General features: G+C 36.1%; 6 protein-coding genes across 7 annotated transcripts; 1 reads left to right on the plus strand and 5 right to left on the minus strand.

Annotated features, from left to right (window-relative positions):
- Nucleotides 1-1735: 1735 nt before the first annotated feature.
- On the minus strand, nt 1736-3186 carry LOC106454542 (NDR1/HIN1-like protein 6). Its single transcript, XM_013896659.3, has 2 exons — nt 2235-3186; nt 1736-2142 (listed from the first exon to the last, which is right to left on the minus strand). The coding sequence occupies exons 1-2, from the start codon at nt 2996-2998 to the stop codon at nt 2127-2129; spliced, it is 780 nt and encodes a 259-aa protein (XP_013752113.2). The 5' UTR covers nt 2999-3186; the 3' UTR covers nt 1736-2126.
- Nucleotides 3187-3656: 470 nt separating this feature from the next.
- LOC106453341 lies at nt 3657-5589 on the minus strand. Its single transcript, XM_048779480.1, has 3 exons — nt 5036-5589; nt 4542-4768; nt 3657-4315 (listed from the first exon to the last, which is right to left on the minus strand). Exons 1-3 carry the CDS (start codon nt 5168-5170, stop codon nt 4129-4131), a joined length of 549 nt encoding a protein of 182 aa, XP_048635437.1. The 5' UTR covers nt 5171-5589; the 3' UTR covers nt 3657-4128.
- A 1453-nt stretch (nt 5590-7042) lies between these two features.
- Nucleotides 7043-9946, minus strand: LOC106450714 (G-box-binding factor 3). 2 transcript variants are annotated; one of them, XM_013892434.3, is made up of 12 exons: nt 9694-9946; nt 9228-9330; nt 9090-9134; nt 8917-9015; nt 8744-8827; nt 8623-8667; nt 8346-8543; nt 8219-8267; nt 8025-8146; nt 7796-7873; nt 7589-7714; nt 7043-7516 (listed from the first exon to the last, which is right to left on the minus strand). In XM_013892434.3, exons 2-12 carry the CDS (start codon nt 9288-9290, stop codon nt 7358-7360), a joined length of 1068 nt encoding a protein of 355 aa, XP_013747888.1. In that variant the 5' UTR covers nt 9291-9330; nt 9694-9946; the 3' UTR covers nt 7043-7357. The 2 variants fall into 2 exon arrangements, with proteins under 2 accessions (XP_013747888.1, XP_013747887.1); XM_013892433.3 differs by having other exon boundaries at nt 7953-8146.
- A 648-nt stretch (nt 9947-10594) lies between these two features.
- LOC125608881 lies at nt 10595-14304 on the plus strand. Its single transcript, XM_048779481.1, has 10 exons — nt 10595-11264; nt 11558-11799; nt 11995-12268; nt 12449-12563; nt 12653-12777; nt 13013-13094; nt 13167-13278; nt 13354-13511; nt 13579-13699; nt 13795-14304. Exons 1-10 carry the CDS (start codon nt 11051-11053, stop codon nt 14131-14133), a joined length of 1782 nt encoding a protein of 593 aa, XP_048635438.1. The 5' UTR covers nt 10595-11050; the 3' UTR covers nt 14134-14304.
- A 2292-nt stretch (nt 14305-16596) lies between these two features.
- LOC106450713 (BTB/POZ domain-containing protein At2g46260) lies at nt 16597-19192 on the minus strand. The gene is made up of 6 exons (XM_013892432.3): nt 18735-19192; nt 18472-18597; nt 18265-18383; nt 18125-18188; nt 17647-17926; nt 16597-17572 (listed from the first exon to the last, which is right to left on the minus strand). Exons 1-6 carry the CDS (start codon nt 19009-19011, stop codon nt 16747-16749), a joined length of 1692 nt encoding a protein of 563 aa, XP_013747886.2. The 5' UTR covers nt 19012-19192; the 3' UTR covers nt 16597-16746.
- A 2433-nt stretch (nt 19193-21625) lies between these two features.
- LOC106450711 (uncharacterized protein At5g41620) lies at nt 21626-23508 on the minus strand. Its single transcript, XM_013892431.3, has 3 exons — nt 22916-23508; nt 22631-22747; nt 21626-22547 (listed from the first exon to the last, which is right to left on the minus strand). Exons 1-3 carry the CDS (start codon nt 23186-23188, stop codon nt 21699-21701), a joined length of 1239 nt encoding a protein of 412 aa, XP_013747885.2. The 5' UTR covers nt 23189-23508; the 3' UTR covers nt 21626-21698.
- Nucleotides 23509-24766: the final 1258 nt, after the last annotated feature.

The following is a 24766-nucleotide window of genomic DNA, read 5'->3' on the forward strand; positions in this document are numbered from 1 at the left end:
TTGTATTAATGTATATTAAACTCTCTTTCATGGTACATGGGTACGTATCGATTAAATTTTTTGTCCGTTAATTTAGTAAAATTTCATAATACTCCCCATATTGGTTGAGTAACCACTATAAATCGCTATTCTTTAGAAAAACGGAGACAAAAAAGGTTCCAAACCTCTTTGACCTTCATCATATGTTAGTGAAGAATGCAACTATGCATTTAAATAGAATTTTCATTTTTTTGAAATTTTCTCAAAATCTATGTGTTAACCTCATTTTCCTTCATCATATGTGATAACTTATGATGAAGGAAAATGAGGTTTGAAACTTTTTCTAGAGAATAGCGATTTTATAGTGGTTAGTCCACCAATTTAGGGATTATTATGAATTTTACTAAATTAATTGACAAAAAAAATAAAACGATATCCATGTACCATGCAAAGTATTTTAATATGCATTAATATAAATATATAATGTGTTTATAAATTTTAAAACTACACTAAAGATCATAGGCTTGAGTATATAGAGCATTTACCGAAAATTTCAATATTTTCGTAGGGGTTAATACATAGATTCTGAGAAAAGTTCAAAAATATGAAAATACTGTTTATGGATAGTTCATCCTTCACTAACATATGATGAAGGAAAAAGAGGTTTAAAACCTTTGTTGTCTCCGTTTTTCTAGAGAATAGCGATTATATAGTGGTTCGTCCACCAATTTAGGGAGTATTATGAATTTTACTAAATTAATTGACTAAAAATTAAAGCGATGCCCATGTACAATGAAAGAAAGTTTAATATACATTAATACAAATATATAATGTGTTTAGAAATTTTAAAACATCACTAAAGATCATAGACTTCAGTATATAGAGCATTTACGAAAAAATTAATATTTTCGTAGGGGTTAACACATAGATTTTGAAAAAAATTCAAAAATATGAAAATATTATTTTAATGCATAGTTGCATCTTTCACTAACATATGATGAATGTCAAAGAGGTTTGGAACTTTTGTTGTCTCCGTTTTTCTAGAAAATAGCGATGTTATAGTGGTTAGTCCACCAATTTAGGGAGTATTATGAAGTTTTACTAAATTGATTAACAAAAAAATAAAACGATGCCCATGTACCATGAAAGAGGGTTTAATATACATTAATACAAATGTAGAATGTATTTAGAAATTTTAAAACAACACTAAAGATCATATGCTTCAGTATATAGAATATTTACCGAAAAATTCAATATTTCCGTAGGATTCAAATATTGAATTTTACATATATCAATATGTAAATTGCTGTTTATATATTGATATACTGGTTAGTCCACAAACCAATATTACAAACCTATATCTCTGTAATCTGGTTAGTCCACAAACCAGCAATTAATAAACACCATTCAGTCAAAATATATCTATGTATTAAGAAGCATGTCAGCTCAAATTCCACGAGCCCATTACAGCATTACTGTTCTCCAAACTATGTCCAATATTTATTTTAACATGAAAACTATGGAAACTGAGAACCTTAATCCTTTGAACTAGAAAAAAATTGATAACATTTTCAACTATCTATATAGTTTGTATTTTAAATTTACTCAGAAGAATTTGGCCATTTGACTCCAATCTTTACTATGTCCCAAACTAGCATGTGCTAATATTATTGACGTAAACATTTATCTCTATAAATTTGGATTAAAAGTACAACAACATAACACTTGCACTTAACCATTAGACTACCATGTCATCTGATGATAACTACGCGAGTTTGTATTCATATACTAAACCAACAAACAAATCTCCACCATTAACTTATACAAAATTCCAAAAATACACAAAATTCGAATACACTCAACACATTACATTGGGATTTCCTCTCAAATCACACAATATATTACACTAAAAAAATTATGTCACACAAAGAAATAACAACACAACACTCTCTACATGTTCCCAAAAAATAATATTTGTTTTAGTAACATCTGCTAATAGTAATTAAATATATAAAACACGAAGATTAGAATATAAAACAAAAGGAAAAGTGTATATATATACGTATCTACAGTGTTATAGTCACAACATATATTCATACGAATGTTGCCGCCATTTTCAAATCACCCCTGAAGTCTTCCTTTCCTCCTTACTTTAGATTCACCCTGCAATATATGAATATCATCATTCACTAACTACACACAAATATTAATATCTTCTTATGTAAACTAACATTAAAAACTGATCTTAATCTTACCATTTGAGTGTATTAAGGATGCATTTAGGCGAATCAGTATCAAGCTTGTTCAAACTAACACCGCCGCATCTCAAATTAACAGCGAGCATTCCGATCTTCATCCCTCCGACACCTAATCCAACTTTCGTCTTGGCAACAACGTTAATCACCAAGTCTTTTGTCTGAAACTTGGACGCTAGCCTCTTAGCCAGCCCTCTGTCCACGAGCATGTTCTTCACCGCCGTCTCCACCTTCACGCTCGTCGAGTTCTTCGGACCTTGTCGGAACCCATTAATCGTCGTGTCTCCCATCTGCGTCTCGTCGTTTCCATTACCGATGCTCATGTCCACGGCGGTGTCGCCGTAGTAGAAAACGAGCTTGGCGTTGGGGTTCCTCATCTCGACGCGGGCCACGGCGGCGGCGGAGAGGGAGGAGCCGTCGGGGTCGTCGGAGAGTTTGAAGCCGTCGAGGCGGAAGGAGGAGAGGCTGAAGGTGGGGAGCTTGGGGTCGAACCAGAGGTAGAAGATGGCGGTGGCGATTAGGAAGAGGAAGACGAGGAGGACGATGGTGATGCAGACGCAGCAGCAGCAGGATTTGAAACAGTTTCCGCGTTTTCGCTTTGGTCGGAAGGAGGAAGGCATCCCGGCGGCGGGTTTTCTCATGGGTGGTGGTTGGGGTCTGGCTGCGACGGGAGGTGGTGGAGGAGGAGGTTGAGGAGAGGGCGTGTTTGGATCTCTGTAGCCTGGTGGTTTTTGAAGAACTGGTTTCATTGGATAATCTGCCATTTTATTTGATTCACCTCTCTTCACGATCTGTTTTTATTTTAATAAAAATATATATATTTTTGAAGCGATTGATCAAGAAACAGAAAGATCAAATGTTGATATAACCTGAGAAAAAAAAAACTAGAGAGATAGAGACAATGGTGATGATTGCAGAGATTGGGAAACTTGGTTTCTAAGAGATTTCGAGTTTTGTGTGTTGTGTGTTTGTCGGAAAGGGTTGAGACGTGAGGATGAGAATTCGTTTTGAAACCGATACTCACGCACGCGCGCCGTTTTTCATAAATGCTGACGTGGTCCCTCTTTTTGCTCTTTACCTACCATCAAGGCTTGCTTGCATTTGAAGCCAAATAAGAAAAAGAAGAATAAGAAGAAGATATATATTTTTAGATCTTTTTCTATAGATATACTTACTATACCGTGGCCACAGAGGTGGTGCTTTGGTCTTGCAATGTCTCCAGTAAGTGTTGTTGATTGTGTTATAGAAGAAACTTTTTTTTTTGTTTAGTCTTTCAAAGCTGAATGGTTTGTTCTTTTCTTTAGGTGACTCGTAGAGATTCATAACTGGTGGTGCTGATCAGTCTGCAAGGCTGTGGGATGTGAAGATTTAAAAACAATTTTTATATTCAGTTTCGGTTCTCCTGCCAGTTCTGTTGACCTTTTTTTTTTCTGTTGGAGATAAGCTTGCCATTGATTACCACTGTTCCCTTTATGGAGCTTACCTATGCTATTCATGTCACAGAAGATACCAAAGACCATAAGTTGGTAGCTCAAAATCTAAGCCTTTAGCATATTTCTTAAAAAGGAAAACTGTTTCTTTGTTTATAAAGTCATTATTATTATTAGCTTTAAACAGATGCCTGGTGCTACTGCCATTGTTGCTAGACTGGGAACTTGCTCAAGCAATCATATGAGGAAGTGGGTCACAAGAATACCATAACATGGCTCTCTAAAGTAGCTGATGATTCTCATTTCCTTACAGGTTCACTTGACAAAAACTGCAAAGAGGCATGTTTACGTGTTCCTTTCTTTTGCTTCAGAGTTTTGCGTTATAATTTATATTTTTTTTAAATTGAATAAAATAAATTAAGTAAAAATGTAAAAAGGTGTAAAAAAATTAATAAAATATCTTTTTAAGAAATGCAAAATCTACAGATGAAATTTGCTAAATACATAACGACAGAGACAATAGCATGAAGAAAACACACTTTGCCTCCTAAAGACAAAAACTGTTTGTTTGTGAATCCACATTCTAATCTTGATTCTCTGTTCATCCATATGCCCATCGTAAGTATTCCTGCTCCCGCAGTTGCTACGATCCTGTTCTCCACCATCATCCAATCCACAAACACCACCAACAAGTGTCAATTTCATAACAAAAGTTCAAGTAATACTGTATATGTTAAAAAATATATATACTGTATATGTATTATATATAAAAAATGTTAATGTGTTGTATTTGCTCGCAAAATTTGAATCTTAAAACAATTTATGTGATGATTATGACATTTATTTTTATTTTTAGAGTATTAATTTTTTTAATTACCAAGTGAGATAAATACAGGCCATGGTGACGCGTTGTGTGATCTTAGGTGCGGAGAATACTGTGACTATGGGGAATACTGTGACTATAGTATGGGAGTCGGAGATAATGCATCCTATCATAACGGCGATGAAATGAGCTGCTAACAAACATCCTAATGCTATTAACCCTAACACGAAAGCTTTTTTGCTTGGAGATTTACACTCGAGTAACCACACCCCCGTTTCCACCTGCATCATGGGCATAACATAAATGAAACAATCATCGTCATCATTATCATTATTTGTTTACTAATGGTATATTTAAGATATATATATATATATATATGTATCCAGTGGTGGAGCTAGGAAAATTTGTCAAGAAGATCAATTTATAATTAACATATATCATAGGAGTCAATTACCTAAAATTTACACTTATTTCGAAAAAAATTACATGTAAAGAAATTTTGTTCATACATTCATATGGGTCAACTGACCCACATGCTATCAACGTACCTCTGTCACTGTATGTGCCTTTTGTTGGGCGACTTCGGCTAGCATTGCCACGAAACCAGCAACGACATCTAATCCCACCATCAATAATATACTAAAAACAAATATAACACTAAAGCATTTTCCCCTCTCTATCATTTTTATTATATTCAAGTTTAATCTTCAGTCTTCACTTTGAAAAGATTGGATTATTGTTGAAATTGATAGTATTGTGTGAAGGGAGAAAGTACGGTACTCCATCTTCTAAATAAAATGGATTTATATATAAAGGCTAGAGTCTGGAGTGGATCTTAGGTTACGTGGAAGGTAGCTGAGTGAGTAACTTTGTTCATTCCTATCTACATTAGTAGTCAAATAAAAATGTGTTCATAGATAATATCAAATTAAATAATGATTATCTTTTGGTCAGAAACTTCTGTAGTCATATTTTTCTCACTTGTTTTCCTTTTTTCTTTTGGAATTCAATCAGCTTTGAGTCAAAAGTTATAATTTCTTTAGACTATGGATAAGAACCGGTTATTAAATCTTCTCTTTATAGTTATTTAAGATTCGAATCTAACACTTCTACTTTTAAAGAAGAAAAATTTACCAATAGAACTACCAATTTAAGATACATTTCTTTGTATCTTCACAAAACACATATTATTAATATAGAATATATACACTTGCTTATATGTAAGTTCTCACCTAAAATACAAAAAATGTATATATTTCCATTACTAAAGATGTATATCAGCAAAATATATATCTTTGACCATGAGAAAGGTGAGGAAAGGATAACAGACTTCAATACATGAATGGGGAAAGAGAAAATTCCGGCGATGATATACGATATGTTGTAGTGTTTCTCCTGCATTCAAACAAAAATAGTGTTTCTCCTATTATAAATATATACAAATAACTGACCACTTTGTAATCTGTTGTGAAAGCAACATCGGTGGTAAACTTTGGGGTTTATATATGTTTCTCCAAAGATTGTTTATGATCCTTGGGGTAGTAAATCTCTTTCTCGTTTTTTATTTAATGCTACTTTTGATTGGATTTTTCATTGCTCACAACTACTATATATAATAAAGATCAAAATTGCAATGGTTAACCACCAAAAATTATAATGGTTGATCACCAAAAATTGTAATGATTCACTTAAGTTTTTAACAAAATATTATTTATGAAAGTAAAAAAAAATGTTAAAAAGCAAAAGAAATTTCTGAAAACAAAAGGAATTATAAACAAAACGCACAACAAATAATTACGAGCGAAATGTATAATACACGTTTATATTTTAAATAGATACATCATTTCAAAACAGTTTAATTATAAAAAGACACTTTATAACAATTTTCAAAAAAAAATATTTTTTATATAGACACATCATTTAAAAAATAACTTTATGACTCTTTACACTAACTAATTCTTGGTATAAAAAATTATACAAAGACACTTTTGGAATATTTAACAACATTTAAAAACTAATATATCGTTTTAGATGAAAAGACACAACTCTTAAAGTTGATACTTGTTAGAATTGCATGTTGGAAACACACATATGTAAACTGACAACTTTTGAAATAGAATACAACCTATCAATTTAATTGAAATTTATAATATTTTGAATTAATTGGGATTGTTATTATTGAAATAGATATAAAGAGAGAAATCTTGTGGAAAGAGTGTTGTTTTTTCAGCTGTGGGTACATGAGGACGCTGACTCTTGTAAAAGGACTTACACTACAGGGACTCCCTCTAAAATGCTGTTCCCATGTCTCCACGTCTCGACCATGGCTAATAATATGCTTCATTAAATTCAGCACTCAACAAGTCATGATGATATTATCTTTTGCTTGGAGGTGGTCAAGATGTAGGCATCAGCTGTAAATACCACTGATAATCGTGATAGGCAACTTCTTGATCCATTCATTGATTGTGTATCTATCATGATGAGTTTTGCTAATTTTGGACCTAATATATATAAGCTGATTTTCATGTACCACTCCAGATTTTGAGTGGAGATTTATAGAAATATTTGTTATTATTGATTTTCTTATCCAAGCAAAGCAACAAACACCGATCTGAGAGATGTCTCTCATACATACACTACATCATGAGGTCTATACTGAATGCAACAAAGGAAGCCATATATAAAAATAGAGCCTCTCCATATTAACAACCACCCCCTCTCTGGAAAATCTATATATATATAGATCAAATCATCTCCATCTCCATCTCTTCTATACTATCTAACAAGTTTTCTGGAATTAGCATACACTTGTTTTGTTTGTTTCTGTCGACAAATTAAGTAGAAGTCGACACACCAGAGTGTTATAATTAGCGAGCAGCTACACCATCAGCTCGAGGCTTTGTATCAAGCAGTTGATGCAGTTTGCTGGTAGAGTTAGTCTCATTGTCTCCTTGCTTCTTGTTCTTGTCGTCTCCATTTCCTGAGCTCTTAACTCTCTTTTCAGGTTCTGAACTTTTCAGCTTGTCCTGCAACCCCCCAACAAAAGCGTCACCTTCAAGAAACTAATACTTATTCATTAGTCAATGCTTTTTACTTACCAGTAAGGTTGCATTAGCTCCTCTTAGATTATTAGATTTCTCATTAAGTTGGTTTAGTTCAGATCTTAACGCCATGTTTTCTGCTGTTAGAGCTTCAACTTTCCTCGCCAGTTCTTCAGTCTCAGCCTTTAAAACACAAATGATGTGTTAATGAGACTCATACTAAGAACATACAAAAAGAAAAGAGAGAACGTTTTAGAAACAAACCTGTTTCCTTAATCTTGACCTTCTAGCAGATTCTCTATTAGACTGTTTCCTTCTCTCCCGTTTCAGTTCTCTCTCGTTCTGAACAACAAAAATGGATTTACTTGTGAGGGAGATGTAACAAAACTAGCTAGATGGAAGACTAAGTCACTAAGGGTACCTGAAGCCAAGTTTCAGGAGGAACCATGGCTAAAGATTGTGACATGAAGGTGGGGTTTGAATTTGCACTTACACCAGCAGCAGATACTATAGCTCCACCTCCTCCTTGAACACTAGGCTTTACGCAGTTATTATCACCACTTGACTGAGAAACAGACCGAAATGAGCTTGACTGAACCAAATGTTTCTTCTCATCTACACAAAAAAAAACATCATTCACACCAAATCTCTCTCTCTATTTGAGACATGCAAAAAAAAGACTAATACCTTTGGCTGGAGTTCCTTCTCGGCTTCTCTTAAGTTTCGGTTCATCAGCCTAAGAACATGCAAAAAAAGGTTTAAGCATTAGACCATTTGAGGTTCTGATTGTAGATGAGACTACAAGAGACATTACCCCAGTGGTATTCCCATCACTTCCATCACTAGAACCATCCGTTTCTGAGCTGTTCCGTGAGCGTTTACCTTCATCACCATTATTACCATTTCCTAGAGACATAGCAAGTCCATCAAACTCTTTCAGCTTCTTCATCAGTCCATTCTCTGTGTTCCCTGTTGATTTACTAGGAGTGTCTATGTTCAATGGCGTCCCCGGCTGCCCATTTTTACAATGAAACCCATAAAAACAGTGAGCAAAAAAAAACCATTACACAATCCATAATGATACTACTTACAGTTGTTAAAGGTGTTGCACCCTTTTGACCCTGTGGCTGTGACCCCTGTTAACAAAAATATTAAGTCAGTCAATCACTTGAGTTTTCGGATTTAAAAAGGTCAGCGATGATTGTTATTTACCATGGGGAATCCAGGATGAGCGTAGACTCCTCCTCCGTGAGGGTAAACAGCTGCATAGGGTGTTCCATATGGTGACATCATATGCTAAAAAAGATTCAAGACCAAAAACATTAACCAATAGTCTTCCATGTATAAGAAAAAAAAAAGTCTTTGGGGTTGACTAATAATAATACCTGAGGATTCCACATGTAAGGAGGAGGAGGATGACCAGATGCAGCAGCCATAGCTGAGTTGTAATAAGGAGGCATTGCTACTCTTGGACCATAATAAGCCTATCAAAGTATCATCATTACATAAACCGGAAAGAGAGAGAGAGAGAGAGAGTAAAAGTAATAACAATACTAACCTGCATAGCGGCCCAATCAGGGTAGACATGAACATTTGTTTGATCCTGTCAACACATACAAGATAACATTAGTTTTGACTCTATTACAAGAACACTATTGACTTGAGAGTTATGGTCTGAAATTAATAATAAAAATACCGCAGGTGGTGAAGATGGTTTGTTGTCTGATTTGGTAACCTTTGGTTCCTCGCTCTTTCCCATGGTCTTAACGTTTCCACACTTTAACAACAATTGTCTCTTTCTGCAAAAAACAAAGTTGTTGTGTGAGAAGCAAGAAGCATATGGGCAGAAACGTCTTTCCACCTTCCGTTATTTGTTCAGGAAGACAAAGAGAATCAACAAAGTCGATACAAATGTACAACTCTACCCTTGAAACACATGCACCTAAAAAAAAAAAAAAAAGACTGTTCTTCTTCTCATCGCTTTTGCTGTTCATGTTTAAATTCAAAGAACTTAATTCAACTAATACAAAGAGACGATGCAAAACGTAAGAACAAAACATAAAAAGCAAAAAAAAACTATCATAACAATCATATACAAAAAACTAAAGAAGAGCAATGAATGATGATGATCCTCTGATAAGTTTAAATTTAATGCAAATTACCTGCAAGAATCTGTAACCTGAGCTCAGAGATACAAATCTAGAAACTTGAAACCTAAAGAGAAATTTTAATGCATTTCAATCTCTCTCTAGAAAAACAGAGAGAAAAAAAGAGTTCAGTTTTTTTTTTGAGGGAGGAGGAAGACGAGAGAGAAAAAACGGAGCGCCAAGACGATGACCACGTCATCAAACACGTGTCATGAGAATATAATACAGCGTAAACTACGGTGGTGTTTGATGAGTTGGCTCATCGACTTTCGTGCCACCCATTTGTGTTTCTCTTCTCTTCCCTTCTCATCTTTTACCGTACACGTGTTCGATTATTAGTCGCTCTACGCCATCAAGTCATGTGACTTACGTGGTCCGTCTGTTTTAATTTAATTACCAGTTTCTAATTCATTGCGAGTTTAAAAAGGATTTTATTATTCGATATTTACTAGGCTTAGACATTTTTACCCCAATCTGAAGTACCTCTTTAAATCCGGATAAAAAAATCAAAACTGAATCTGAACAGTTATACAAAGATAACCAAACGGAACTTATGAATTTAGTACTTTGGGATATAGTTATAATTCGAACCGAATCAAAATCCGAATTAGGATCCGAAAATATTCGAACATAATTAAATATGTTAATGTTTTAATATGTTAAATTAATTTAGATATTTCATAGTTTTCAATAGTTTATTTTATTTGTTATTTTAAATATTTTTTAATTTGAGTAGATAATTAAACTAAATTTTAGTTAGATTTATGAGTAATTTATATATTTTGAAAAACATTTGTCAAATTTTTAGGTTAAAAATAATATTTTTAAACGATTTTAGACATTATAATCCGATTCGAACCGAATTTGGTGGGAATCATACTAAATTTTGATCTATCAAACAAGTATTAAAAGGGGAATAAGCTGATCAGAGAGCCTGTCCACGTAGGACATTATAATCGTCCAATCACATTACAGTTTTTTTCCACGTTAGATTGTGGTTGTATAACTTGGGCTTACCGATTTCTTTTGTTAATATGTCGTGTTACATTATTGGCCCATGTAGCCCATCAGATTTGCGAGACGGACATCTGATACCTCACCTCTTGATCTCGCCCTTTCTCATTTCTACGCACCCTAATTTTCAGATCGATTCATCACCCCTTTGCTCTTCCTTTTCTTTGTTCTGTTCCTTTGCTCTTCCACTTCTTCTTCCGTTTCACGATCTGACAAACGAACAATCGATACATCTCCCTTCACCCTCATTTATTTATGGCTTCTCTAGGCTTTTCTCATTCAGATTTAATTTATAAAACTCTTGATCAGAGCTTTATTCCGATTAAGCTTCGTTGTCTATTCTCATTAGTACATTGCGATGAGTTCCATCGGAAAATCCACGTTTGCAAGTGATTCCAACTCGGAGAAACCAAAAGGCGTTGAGGCTGACTCCTTACCCGGACCGATCAAGCCCATCGGTGCACCCTATGTCTCTTCCGGCCTCACGATCGGCGATCCCCACTCGAAGACAGCCAAAGGCCAGACGTCGGTCTCCTCCGGTCTGACTAAACCCATCGGCAAGAACCTCAATGGTAAGAACCCGTAGCGTTTCGTTGTCCAATTATATAGTCCGTTTGATTGCCAAAAAAAATTGTAGAGTCTGAAGCTTTGTGATTTTAGATAATGAGATGAACAATATAATTTTTTTGATTGCCAAAAAAAATTATAGAGTCTGCAGCTTTGTGATTTAAGATAATGAGATGAACAATATAATTTTTTTATAATCATTATATTTGATTATTCAGAAATTTAAAAAGCATATGTAATTGTGGTACAGAGTTGAGTTTCCTTTTTTGATGATGGCAACGTTCATATTCATCTGCAGGTACGATCATTCACACCACGAAGACCGGTGTCTCTTCAGGCGTCAGAGGCAAAGCTGCTGTCTCCTCTGGCGTCAAGGGAAAAGCCATTGTCTCCGATGTTGGGGAAGTGATGGCTTTCAAAGATGTGAAATTCGGACCTAATCAAGGCGAGTTGAGGTTTCGGTTGATCCATTTTTGGGAAGCTAGAAATGTTCTGACGAAGGTGATTATTGGTCTCGAGATGCTTCTCATCGACCAAGAGGTAATAAACCGTATTCTTTATTACAGTTTAGTTTAAAAATTGTTTAGCTGAGATACTGATAAATCATTTTAAATCCAAATTATCGTTTTATTCTTTTGTTCGCTTAATGCAGTACGGGTTATATATCTTTAATGTTTTTTTTTTAAGATTTCCTCTCTAGCATTTCTGATTTAATTTGTTTAATGTTGTTAACAGGAAACTGTTATCCAGGGCTTCATTCCAGCTGGGAGGATAGAGACTTATTTGCCACACATGGAAGCTGGTGGCATTTACAGGCTCAACAGTTTTTACGGGTCTAAGAACAAGACTTTGTATCGGGTAGCCGACCCAAGTGTCACCATCACCTTCTCATCGACTTCTGTCCTCTCTGATCTAGAGGACAGTTTGGTTTGTATCCCTGAGGACCGTTTCCGGTTCCGTGGATATGAGGAGTTCGATGCTGCTTGCGACTTGAAAGGGGATCTTTATGGTAGGTCCTCACTGTTGTATAGGATAATGTTTAATCTGATCTTAGATGATATGTTTTCAATCGATCAAATATATTCAGCATTGTTGGCTAGGATTGTGTTTTGATCCCGACTTACATTTTTAGATTTCGTTGCTGGGTTATAAAATATAAAGCATTGAGTTTGATTGTTTTATTTTGCAGATTATGTTGGCCACATCAAACTTGTGAATGGGCAGGTTCTTAGTGACAGTATCGTGATAGATGATGCTGAGATAGCTTCATCCCGCCGAGTTCTGCTTCATGTTCAAACTCATGAGTAAGCTAATTTGTATCTTTTTACTTTTCATTTTGGTAAATTCATCCATCCTTTTGTCTCTCTTATCACACGAGTTTTCGATGTTGTAGTGGTCCGGTGATGAAGTTGTACCTATGGGATAAGGCTGCTTTTGACTTTAGTGGAAAAATTAAAGCATCTGGAGGAACTGCACGTGTTATTTTGGTCACCACCTTAAACCCGAAACGATTTGGAGGTTCGTATTATCAACTTTACTTATTGTTTTAAGAAGTACATAGGATGGTTAATGAATCTATCTGGTCATGTTAGTTTTAACTAATATGACTGCATTTGATAGAAATTGGCGCTTATTAGCTATGAGGGAACCGTTATGTTCTGAGATAACAAATATTATGGATATATATATATTATTATACATCTCATTTTACATCAAATTTTGACTCTGTATTATAACACTGGATCTGTTATAGGTGCCCTAACTCTCTCCACTATGACATCATCACGTGTATTTTTGGACAGTGATGTCCAAGCAACCCGTGATTATCTCACTTGGTAAGCATTCCTTTATTAAATGTTGTTCGTTGTTATTCCATCATTGTATTTGATGTTTGGATGTTTGCTCAGGTTGAACTCGAACTTAGCTGTTGCTAACAGAGTTGATGCAGACGTTGTCACTAAGACTGAGACAGTGACTATAGGCGAGCTCTTTTCCTTTATGAAGCAAGAAGCTGCCAAGGTCGTACAGTGCCAATGAATAACACATTCAATATGATAGTCATAGTTTCTCATTTAATTGTTTAATATTTTGCAGGTTGCTTGGTTCGAGTGCATAGCAACCATTGGTGATGTTGCGCATGGTTCAGCATGGTATTACATAGGCTGTGGTGTGTGCCATACTAAGGCAACCAAAGGGCCTACCACCCTTATGTGTAAAAAATGTGGGAAAAGCGATATTGTTGGTGTTGCACAGTAAGTGGCTCAGATTTACATACACTCATACTTCAATACATTCATTGATAATCTGCCCATGACACAGGTACTTAGCCAGGATCTCTGTCTACGATAATGATGATCATGCGTCTTTTGTTCTCCTTGGTGATGCTGGTCATGAGTTGACTGGAAAGAAAGCTTCTGAATTGGTTGAGAGTTATTTCGAGGTAGTTGCAAACCTGCCATTCTTTGTTATGTGAAACTGTCTTCTCCCCCATATATTTAGAAATATATAGTAATAATTGTTTTAAGTGTATGTTAGGCCAATGAGGATGTAGGAGATGATCATTTGGTCCCGGTGCCTCAAGCTCTGATCGATTCCATAGGACAGACTCACAAATTCATTGTGAAGGTATCAAATCACAATTTGACCGGCAAGACCCAGTCTTTGACTGTGACAAAGGTGCTCACTCCAGAAGTTCTAGAACTTGAAGGCAATTTAGTAGGAAATGTGATTTTACCAGATGCCCATGAACCTTTGCAGAAGGGAGTTGCTGAGGATGGTCCTTCCACACGTTTTGAAGAATCTGATGGTCAGGGGGTGAAAAGAACTGCTGATAATGTTGAGGCAGAAGATCCCAAGCGAGCCAAATGTGGCTAAGGTGTGTTAAGTGGTGGTTTTATGGTTACTGAAACTCTATGCTTTGTTTTTTTTTTTCCAATTTCAGACTTTATCTTTGCATCATTGACTATCTTTCTTATGATCTGTGTTGGCTATACTATGTACAATGATCTCTTTTTTTGAGTTCAATGTTTGATCATTTTAGTTTCATTAGAGCTGATGCTTTACGAGTTTTAGATGAGATTTGTGGCTTTTGTCTTTTCCAAGCCAAAGGATGTCTAAGCCGCGGTAGGATATGGTATAGTGTGTTGCTCATAGCTTATAGGGTTGAGCCATATAGTCATCTTGCGATCTAGCTTCTGAACTATAGAATAGCGACATTACAAGTAGAGACTCGGAAAATTAGAGTTTAAAAATAAAAAGTCATTCTTGCGATCTAAGGGATTCATAGTGGAAACTTGCTTCTTCAGTTCACTTTGTACTTTTGTTTAATAGTATATCACATGAGTTCAATGTTTTTGACTCTATGACAAATAAGATACAAAAAAGAGTGTGTATATGTATCAGAACTTGGGAAATCATTCAAAACTATTATGTATTTATAAAGGTGAAAATGAGAAGGCTAACTCCCAAGCAGATGACCAGATCCAATATTTGTATAAGCTGTTGAGGAAATTGAGTTATATACATTATAAAGATCAATCAAACCCAATTAAGTTAGGAACAGAAAAAGGAAATTAAAAAATAAGGAAAAATGAAAAAAGATATTGCAGTGAAATCTATTTTGATCTCAAATATTAAAATTAAAAATACAATTTTCTTACTATCATATTAAAAATTAATATTATAGGAAAAAAATCCGGGCGTAGCCCGGAAAACCCCCTAGTAATTAGTAAAGTCTGAATGTGATTTATGAGTATAAACCGAAAATTTAAAAATCTGAATCCACCGAACCGAATTTCGACGGGTTCCAAAGGACCATGCCTAATATTTACCATAGTTTATAAATCCTCTTCAAATCCGCCAACTAATTTTCTTTTAGATCCGGAAAGGACATGGTGGTAAATACACGCAAGAAAAGACCTTTGACTATTAAGCATCTCCGACGCGGAGAGCACTTCTGTCCACCCTACTCAGCATCTTCACCGTCCATCTTACACCCCACCGATTCAAATCTTCCAAAGGTGCCACAATACGACCAACGTGTATGGCCACGTTTTTGCCATCATGGAAGTTGCATTTTTTAACCTTATTTAATTATTATTAAACAAAAGAAGACATTAGGACCCACGATTCCGACAACTGCTTCGCATCCAACGGCTGGGATATTACTAACGATCGAACGGATGAGAAACAAGCCACGCCAGTTGAATATTGGCATCTAGAGAGAGGTTTAAATGGGCCAACGAGGCTTTTGCGTTGGCGTAAACGAGCTTCTGTCCACGAAGTGGTCCCTACGTTACGAAATGCGACTCACATGGATGTATCTACCTGTCGGTTAATGATTCGACAATGTAGAAAATATTGTCTGGACACATACTTGTATAACTCTACTGAGGTTCCCGATGACGTAAGCGAAGGCAAAGACCACGTCACTTTCGAATCTAGGCCGTTTAGTTCTGAAAAATCCGACGGTGATGCAGCTTTAACGCCGCCTCGAGTAAGAATAAAACGTGTGTATATATATAACTCGAATCATCTGACGTGGCGATCAATAATGTAATGGAGAAAAAAAGGATTTATTATTGCTACGTGTGGGGTCGAAGTCAGAAAAAAGAGATATAAATCGACGGTCCAAATGTCTTTCCGACAAAATGACGTGTCCGTCTGGTAAGCAAGATAGTCTTACGCATTTATATGGGCCCGCATGTGACGAGGACTCGAATATTCTATAAGTTTTCCGCTATTACCCTTGACACTTTTCACTTATTCCTTGACGTACCACTCACTCTAGCCGCATTGTTTGAACGTCTCAAAGCCTTCATGTTCAATTGTTCACACCAGAACATGATGGTCTTACAGAGTGACCCTCGTAGAACCCATATTATAAGGCCCATCTCATATGTTAGGCCCTAACTAGGCCTCGACAATTTAAAATTTAAAGATGTTTCGTTTTAATTATTAAAAGTTTAATTTAAGTTATTTTGTAAAATTTTAGATATATATGATTATTTTACGTTTTTTCAGATTCTAAATATCCAAACCTGATCCGGATCCGAACTAGTATTTTATAGAGTTTTTAGTTATAGATTCGAACCGATCCGAACCCGAACCGAAATTTTACAAATGCATATTGGATCCACATGTTCCCGACCTCGACGACCCGAACGCGTCCATGCCTATGAGAACCTAGTGATAAAATTCCAATTAAGTTTACAGCGTGGATAATCTTGGGTTAAGGTAAGTGAAAGTAGTGCAAATAGATTCCAATGAAGTTCCAATAATATTATAGGCCCATCTCATATATTAGGCCCAATTTTATTTCCCGTCTTGGGTTTAAGGTGAAGAGAAACTAGTGCAAATAGATAAATTCCAATTAAATTTACAGCGTGGATACTCTTTTACTGCTCCGTAAGCAAATTACAAAAGACACTCTTGCTTTGAGCTTACTACATGGAGAGGGTAGAGGAGACTCGCAAAGAGAGATGTTGATCAGTGAAGGTCTGTTCGTTTAATAGTGAGCTCAGCACGGAGATGGAGAATGCCATCGATGAAGTACTGACTATCCTCAGCGATAAACGAAGTCCAAGGGATCCCGAAGAGGTTCCTGTAACCAACCGCTTTGCCACCAGTGAACGTGTAGTTCCCTTTGTACTTGCAAGCGTAATCCTGCGAAGGCTTCTCTCTAGCCGCGAACTCGTAGTCCACACCAAAGCTCACAGCTCCTTTCTCTTGCATCCCAAGGAACAGACCAAAGCAGTGGAACGAGCTTTGCTGGTCCATGTTGCAATGCGCAGAGAGGAAGAAGCCTTGACCTCCTAAATGAAAGGCCTGAGAGTAGACTCTCCCCGAAGGGAACAGTCCTGTGCACTCCTCTCGCTTCAAGTCAAGGTACACTACACACTGCGGGCGAGGAAGCTCGAACTCGACTACTTTCACGGGTCTGTATTTGTAAGCCCTCTCTATGAACCGGCGGTTCGTTGAGTCTGATCCTTCAGCTGCTAGGATGCGTTGCCTGTGAGGAGCTTCCGCTTTGAAGAAGAGCGCTTCTAGGACTTGCTTTGACGCTACTTCGTGGTCAAAGTCGCTGCAGGTTAGCACCTTTTTGAGTTTTCTGCACGTCATGTATGGGAAGCGTATGTAAAGAGCAAGGCGTGAGCCTAGAATCTCTCTACGGTCTTCCAACGAACTGTACTGTCCCCTCGCCCATTTCAACACAAAGTCGTAAACAGCGTCCTCTGAAGCAATTTGGAGATCATCGCTCGATAGTATCGCCTCGATTCCAGCCAACGGTAAGGCCATAACCTCCTCCTGAAACCTGTAAACAAAACTGGTTTAACTTCACAACACTCTTTTAAGTGAATGCATTTTTTGGAGTAGTATTTTAATTACTTGGTGATATCCTTGAAACGCGAGGCAAGGAACTGTTTAGCTGCATCGGTTAGAGGCTGGACAGCTTCGGCCATTAAAACGCTGGAGGGGAGGTCGAGATAGAGCAAAGCGGAATCGGGAGTCATAGGCATATTGCGGAGAAGTCTACTGCAGTACCTCATGCAGGAAGCAACCTCAAACTTGTCAGCAGCCATGAGAACATCTAGTAAAGCAGGTGCTGTTGTGACAGTTAGAGAGTTGCTGTACACAAAGTTTAAAAGCTCCATCAAAGCACCTTCCTCTGCCATCAAAACACACAGCATGAAAAAATCAACATTGTGAGCTCTCACAGATACAAAAAACCATAAATAAATACAAAAAATAAATACCAAAATACCGTAAGTAAATAAATAAATACCATAAATAAAAACCATAAATCAGTAACAGAGTTAATAAAAAAAGGAATAAAGAATCAAAAGCCAACATGTAAGTGTCATACCTTGTGCACTAATTCTAAGGGTTACATGTCTTTGTTCTGATTCCCTCATTCCATTAGAAAACAGCTACAACAAGAAGCAAAGGACAGTGTTACATGTAACATAAACAAACCAATAAGACTCAAAATAAGAAGAAAGGAACCTTGTAAAAGAAAGGGCTTTTAGCAGCCAAGATAGGAGAGCTAATATGCAGCTCCTTAACATTAACAACAGTAGATTGATCCATCCCCCAGTTCGGCTCACTAGATGCATCATCATCACCTAAAAAAAAACATTTTACTATAAAATTTTACACAAGCTACCTTAGAAAAAAAAAAATTAAATTAAAAATGCAATCTCAAGAAAGAACCTGAGAGAGTCTCCTCCTCTTCCACCATAGCCTCTCCTTCTTCATCAAGATTATCATCCAAATCTGGTTGGTTATTATCCGTTATAATCTGCTCTTCAGGACACGCCACAATGTCCGAAACCGTAACTGCAAATCCAAAACATCATAGTTAATTAACTTTCTTATAAAGGAGAAATCAAAATCCCTAAACTAATTAAAAATTTCAATCGGTTCAATTGATCAAAAGCCCTAAACCGAGATTTTTAATCGGTTGAATAGATAACCATTATCCTTCTTGTTGTTGTCCTCTCTTCTCCTCTTGCGATGACGAGCCCAATCGGCAATACTCGTGCACCCTCCTTCGCCGACATCAGACGTGGAATCCGACGAAGCACCGCCCATGATCTCGATCCGGAGCAAACGGTCGGAGAAGTTGCTGTCGTTGAAGGCGAATCCGAAATCGCCTTCGGAGGAGGAGGAGGAAGAACCGTGGCGAGAGAAATTGGAGTCCATCTCCGTCTTGGGGTCGAATAGATCGGCGTCGTTGGAGGAGCCTCTCATAACTTCCTTTTTTTTCTCGAAACCCTCTCTCTCTCTCCGTCTTCTCTTCCGGCGAAGAATCGAACAGATTTGAATCGGGAAGAAGAAGAAGGGGTCAAATTCGAAAATGAGGAACAAACCCTAGAAATGTGTTTTTTTTTTTTTAATTGGAGAAAGGAAGTTGAACGGTTACGGTTACAGGTCGGTAGCGTATTGATAAAATGGATGGATGTCTAAATTAAGACAACCGGTTTTGTTAGTTAGCGCGGCAATCAGCTTCGGTCTCTTTAATTTAATAAAGGATTTATTTAATCGTGTTTAGTTCTGTTCTAATGCTTAAATCAGGTTCGGTCTCTATAGGTTTTAATTTAATAAACCTTTATTTAATCGTGTTTAGTACTGTTCTAATGCTTAAATCAGGTTCGGTCTCCATAGGTTTTAATTTAATAAAACTTTATTTAATCATGTTTAGTACAGTTTTAATACTTACTTTAATTTTTCATAGGCATTGCAATTGTCTGAAAATAAAAAAAATCGGTATTAAATTTTCATTTTCATATTCTTATTTAGTCCAAAAAATGTTGGTTACGTATATTAAAATTGGAAACAAAAATTTATATAAAAAAAATCTCATAAGAAACTTAAATCAATTATCCAGAAATAGTTTATAGAAATAAATTAAGTTTTGTGGGAGAGGCTTAGAATTTACGTAATTAGAAGAAAAGAAAAGTTGAGTTGTATTTGTGTTGTTCTGGTAATAGGAAAAGTTTGTAGTGTAATTGGTTGGAAAGCGTAGACTTTTGTAAGAAGACAATTCGTTCAACAAACGGCAATGCCTAATCTCGTTTGATGTTTGTTTGGGAGCTTTGAATCAAAAGTCTATTCTGGAGTTTCTTTATTTAAAAAGTTCAACTTCTTACAGACTTTGTTAATTTTGAACATTAATTGAAAGCTTGACCATGCAACTATCATAGGTTAATTGGATGTCATGAACACAATTTTTGACTAACCAATCCGTTTTACACTTCGTGGTAGGCCACACGACAACTAGTCTACTAGAGGTGACCATTTGAACTAATGTATGTGTTACAATCAAACTAACTATAATTTATAAAACACAATATATGTTTTAAAACAAACAATGTTAACTAACTGAATAGACCATAATTTGTTTATATTCATGTAATAGAAAACGTATTGAGTCAATATTTAGGATATTATTCGGTTACATGTCCCCCATTCTAAATTTCTAACTAAGATGTGTTCATTTTAGTAACATATGAAATAATTTGATGGCGATTGACAATAAAAAGGACGTTTTAGGTTAATAGATAAGTAAACATATAACACTTGTAAATTATTCTATACAAGATCCAACGTAATTTACAATTTAATTAGACCAAACTGAACCAAATGAATACAGGCCAAGGTTGCATGATAAAAACATAAAACAAGCACATAACTCAGTTAGTTATGTAAGAGTTCTCATTGTAAATAAAACAACCTACATTAAGACATTGCTAGTTATGTTTAATTTGATTGAGATCCCAATAAATAAACAGCATTCATATCATATATTGAAACTGGCCCACGATATATATCTTCCCATATTAAGCAGAGCATCAATGACGCTTCAATGCAAGCATCAACCACAAAGACCTACAAATTAAAAACATCAAACTGAAACAAGGAATCATTAGAAAATTCCCACGTTGTTTGGATCAAGAAGAAGGTTGGTTGAACCTTACCCAACCATGAATATAGTTAAAGAAATTATCCTTAAAATATTCTTTATAGTTGTCAAACATATAAGAAATAATTACGTGTATATAAAACTTTTCAAAAGCACAATATGCAAATATATATTATATAGAAAAGTGTATATAAACAAGAGAAAAGGAACAGGAGCTCCCTTCAATCCAAACGAAGAGAAGAGAAGGATATATATCGGTAGAGAAAGAGAGAAGATCTAAGAGGCCATGCAAACCCCAGTAAAAGTGCTCATTATTCAAGCACTCAATGAGGGAATCCATGAACAATTAGATTTTCTGCTTTTATTTCCTTAAATCTTGTCCTCCTCGTTTTGAACGAAGGGAGCTCCTTCGGTTACGCTTTAAAAGCCATAGTACAAAAAGATAGTGAAACAAAACGAAAGGATTAAATAAAAGTAGCTCGTAAGCTAAGTAGCTAATGGTATGATGAAGATTTTTTTTTTTTTTTTTGGTCAAAGGTATGATGAAGATTATATAGTGGTTTATATAGATGAAGTAGCAAAAACCTTTTACCAAAAAAGTAGCAAAAAGCCCTAGTTCTACTTCAAAGGACGATTATGGAAACAATGTTATAAAAATGGAAAATCATAGTAGGAAGAAAATGGAAGTAGATATTGTCACTAATTAGAAACTTAACATAATCTTGCTACTTAGATTCTCTTTTAATATACGGAAAAGAATCGAGAGAAAGAGAGAGTACGGGCCCTTATTTGCAATATCTTTGCTCGAGTGTTTACCTTTTAGTACTATAGATAATGGCTGGTGGAGTTTGGTTAAAAATGCAATTACCGACACATCCTTTTGACTTGTCTATTTACCATTTATAACGAATATTAAGAGAATCCATAAAATTAGTACACCAGTTAACCAACCCTATGTTTAATTATCAAATACAAATTTAGCAAAGCATAAGACAAGACAAGACAAGATTTCTAATCAAATGGCTTGAACCGGATGACTCGGAGTAGACTTCAAAGAACGTAAACGTCGACTCTCTACACGAGCTTCCATCAGCTTATCCTTCAGACTACGACTCTCCTCTCTCACCATCACACTCTTCGAGAAAGTTCTAGACATTTCCAAATCATCAACCTTCCTTGGAGTTCCAACCTCTGGATGAATCTTGTCTCCTTCAGAAGACATAGATAGATTAAGAACTTGAACAGACCTCTTAAGCTGCAGCTTGTTATCTCTTCTCGAACGCCTTTTGAGTCCTTCCTCAAGTTCTTTCAAGCAAACCCTTTGATGAATATAACCTGAATCACTTTGACTCGAATGTGACCTTCTCCTCCTCTCCTTATCTTCATAATCTTTAACCGTTTTAGCAAACTCATCGCAGAGATCTTCCACAACAACACGTTCCTTTCTCTCGTTCTCAAGATCTTTCAAAGCCTTTGTTAAACAATGCTTAGCTTCACAAAGCTCACGTGTTAGCTTCCGGTGCATACTCTCTGACTTCTTTCTAACTTCCCTCTCTTCATCCAACTCCTTCTTCATGGATCTCAACACATCCTTTATCTCTTCTTCTTCCTCCTCTTTTTTCTTGCATACTCTCCTATAACTCTGCTTCTCACGATGCTGCACCTCCTTGATCTCAGCTCTACACTCATCCAACTCCATCTTTAGAGCTTTGACCAAAGAAGTGTTAGCAGTGTTCTGTTCTTCCAGACTCCATATCCGGTTTAGCACCTTGAGAAGCTTCGTAGACGAACCTAAACCGTAGCTAGCAGACTTAGCAGCCATCGACGAACCGGTCTGACTAAACGCTGGTTTACGTTTCACAACCTACAAATAACATTAAACCAAACACACACTCAAAAACAAGACTTAAACATCAAAAAAAAAAGTCTGTTTTTTTTTGTGATCACCTCCAAAGAATGGTTGCTGGAACTTGAAGGAGTGATTGGTTGCAACAAGTCGCCATGTCTCTGAACAAGTCTATGATCATCAACCTGTCTCCTCAAGCTAGTACCTCTACTTGGTGGCTGCAAATCAAAGATCTAGTCTTTAAGTAGATTCCATCACAAAGATCAGAACTTTACAGAACACAAGATTTTTCCGGTGGAGTTTCTTCCGGCAAAGATCAAAACTTTACGAGCAACCCAGTAAGAAGATTAAAACCCAACATAAACCCGTTAAGACAAAGTGTTTACCTGATGATCACAAGGCGAATCCACATCGGAATCACGTCGTCGACACCGTGGTAAACCAACCGGTGGTCTGAAATGCTCTGTTTCCCAAAGCTCTGCGCACAGTTTCCTGACGGAAACATCAGAATTCACCAAGAACTCTTTAGAGGAGGAAGCTCCGAGTCGCCACGTGGGTGGAGGAGTAGAAGGACCAGCTCTTTTACTGCAATTACCCATGTAGAAACTTCGTCTCAGCTTTTTTTCAATGTCTCCTTCTCCTTCACACTCTCTCTCCATCTCTCCTCAGAGAAGCTGCTTAAAATGGAGAATTGTCTCCTTCTTAAGACGGGGAATGTCGGATTAATGAGGATGTTTGTGTTGTCTCTTGTTTGGAGCCTACAGTTTCTTGTCTCGACACTCTCAAGTCGTCTATCTTTGTTCCTATCTTCTTTCAGATTACAGTGGGCTTTATCCTTAAAAATGTTGGATCTTTCTTTGAGGGGTACGAATGTTTAATCGAATGATTAAGTCATTTGGTTTTAAGTGTCCAAAAGCTTATGATTACTCTCTCTTCCGACAAAGGTTACGAGTTAACTCTGACTTTTCTTTTTCCCAACAAAGCTCATAGATTTTTATTTACTGCAATGGGTAATGTATCTCCTCACTGATACTTCTTTTTCAGTCAGAGACAGAGAGGATGCGTGTGATTGATATAAATACTATTACATGTGAAATCTTGTCACCTTTTTTTTATTGTTTTTACCGGAAAATTATTTCGTTATTTTGAGAGAAACTATTTTTTGATTTTGAATTTATATTGGCTTCAGATATTTTTTACTCCTACAAAAAAAATATAAGTCACCGTTAAAACTTATAAAATAGAGAAATTGCACCCTATAACTATAAAAAAAAACACAAACCCACTATCTAACCAAAAACACTCCCTCTCTCCTTATTTCTCTTCCTATCTCTCTCTAACCTTTCACTAAAAATCTAATTACTCTTTTTTTTTGGTTATTTGGCAAATAAGTCCTATAAAATATACATATTTTTATATTTGGCAAACTGTACTATTCACAAAACAAAACAGTGTTTGATGTATGTTCAGAGACATAGTGAATGAATTAAACGCAAACTTTCACAAGACAAAGATGGAAATGGCATCTGTAATGATAAACTCAAATATATTGATAAACATGGAGTTAACTAACAACCTTGTGCTAGTAAGCTTAGGGATTGAGAGTAGGTTAATAGAGCCATTATGAGGTCAAATGGGAGTTTTTAAGGAAAGATTAAAATAAATAAAAGATCATTCGTATCAGAAAAATGACCATGCTTCAAGATTCCTGGTCCTTTTAATGCTAGACTACAGCTCCAATGTTATTATGACCAGCACTTTTAACCATAGATTAGGTGAGAGTGAGAGTAGATCATTACTTATTCTTTTCTCTTGCACATGTTAACTTTCATTCCAACGTTGTTGTTGTTTTTTTTTTTTAAACATTTTCTAACGTTGTTGTTGTTGTAATGAGAAAACATAGGAGATCATGGAGATGAGTGTAATGTGTAAATGGTCTTGTTAACAAACAAAAAAGAAGACTTTGGGACGTGAAAGGGGACCACAATAGATTGAATGTTTTTGACGGCTAGTAGACAATGAAACGTGAAATGAGAAAGAAGAAAATGAACATGAAAAGGATGGCTATGTCCGCATGAGCCACACACACACTCATTGCCTTTTCTCCAAAATGAATTGTCTAAGTAAATGTAATAAAAGTATACATGCAATTTACTACGTGTTATGGTCCCCTCCCTACACTCCCTAAGTAGTATAAAGTACCATTAGTCACAAATAACTCATAATGATGGCCATGG

This window comes from Brassica napus, chromosome A5 (genome assembly GCF_020379485.1).
Source record: "Brassica napus cultivar Da-Ae chromosome A5, Da-Ae, whole genome shotgun sequence".
Taxonomy (NCBI): domain Eukaryota; kingdom Viridiplantae; phylum Streptophyta; class Magnoliopsida; order Brassicales; family Brassicaceae; genus Brassica; species Brassica napus.

Bases quoted from the DNA above. Each gene is read 5' to 3' on its own strand.
- LOC106450713 (XM_013892432.3), bottom strand. From the start codon at position 19,011: ATGAGAGGCTCCTCCAACGACGCCGATCTATTCGACCCCAAGACGGAG. The intron at 18,598-18,734 runs GTTATCTATTCA...TTGGATTTGCAG, and splicing joins CAACAACAAGAAGGATAATG to TTACGGTTTCGGACATTGTG. The intron at 18,384-18,471 runs GTTCTTTCTTGA...GTTTTTTTTTAG, and splicing joins AGAGGAGGAGACTCTCTCAG to GTGATGATGATGCATCTAGT.
- LOC106454542 (XM_013896659.3), bottom strand. From the start codon at position 2,998: ATGGCAGATTATCCAATGAAACCAGTTCTTCAAAAACCACCAGGCTAC.
- LOC106453341 (XM_048779480.1), bottom strand. From the start codon at position 5,170: ATGATAGAGAGGGGAAAATGCTTTAGTGTTATATTTGTTTTTAGTATA. The intron at 4,769-5,035 runs GTACGTTGATAG...CCCATGATGCAG, and splicing joins AGGCACATACAGTGACAGAG to GTGGAAACGGGGGTGTGGTT. The intron at 4,316-4,541 runs GTAATTAAAAAA...GGTGGAGAACAG, and splicing joins GCCTGTATTTATCTCACTTG to GATCGTAGCAACTGCGGGAG.
- LOC106450711 (XM_013892431.3), bottom strand. From the start codon at position 23,188: ATGGAGAGAGAGTGTGAAGGAGAAGGAGACATTGAAAAAAAGCTGAGA. The intron at 22,748-22,915 runs GTAAACACTTTG...TTTGATTTGCAG, and splicing joins ATTCGCCTTGTGATCATCAG to CCACCAAGTAGAGGTACTAG. The intron at 22,548-22,630 runs GTGATCACAAAA...TGTTATTTGTAG, and splicing joins CCAGCAACCATTCTTTGGAG to GTTGTGAAACGTAAACCAGC.
- LOC106450714 (XM_013892433.3), bottom strand. From the start codon at position 9,290: ATGGGAAAGAGCGAGGAACCAAAGGTTACCAAATCAGACAACAAACCA. The intron at 9,135-9,227 runs GTATTTTTATTA...ATGTGTTGACAG, and splicing joins AACCATCTTCACCACCTGCG to GATCAAACAAATGTTCATGT. The intron at 8,544-8,622 runs GTAAGTAGTATC...AAAAATGGGCAG, and splicing joins GTGCAACACCTTTAACAACT to CCGGGGACGCCATTGAACAT.
- LOC125608881 (XM_048779481.1), top strand. From the start codon at position 11,051: ATGAGTTCCATCGGAAAATCCACGTTTGCAAGTGATTCCAACTCGGAG. The intron at 11,800-11,994 runs GTAATAAACCGT...TGTTGTTAACAG, and splicing joins TGCTTCTCATCGACCAAGAG to GAAACTGTTATCCAGGGCTT. The intron at 13,512-13,578 runs GTAAGTGGCTCA...CCCATGACACAG, and splicing joins GATATTGTTGGTGTTGCACA to GTACTTAGCCAGGATCTCTG.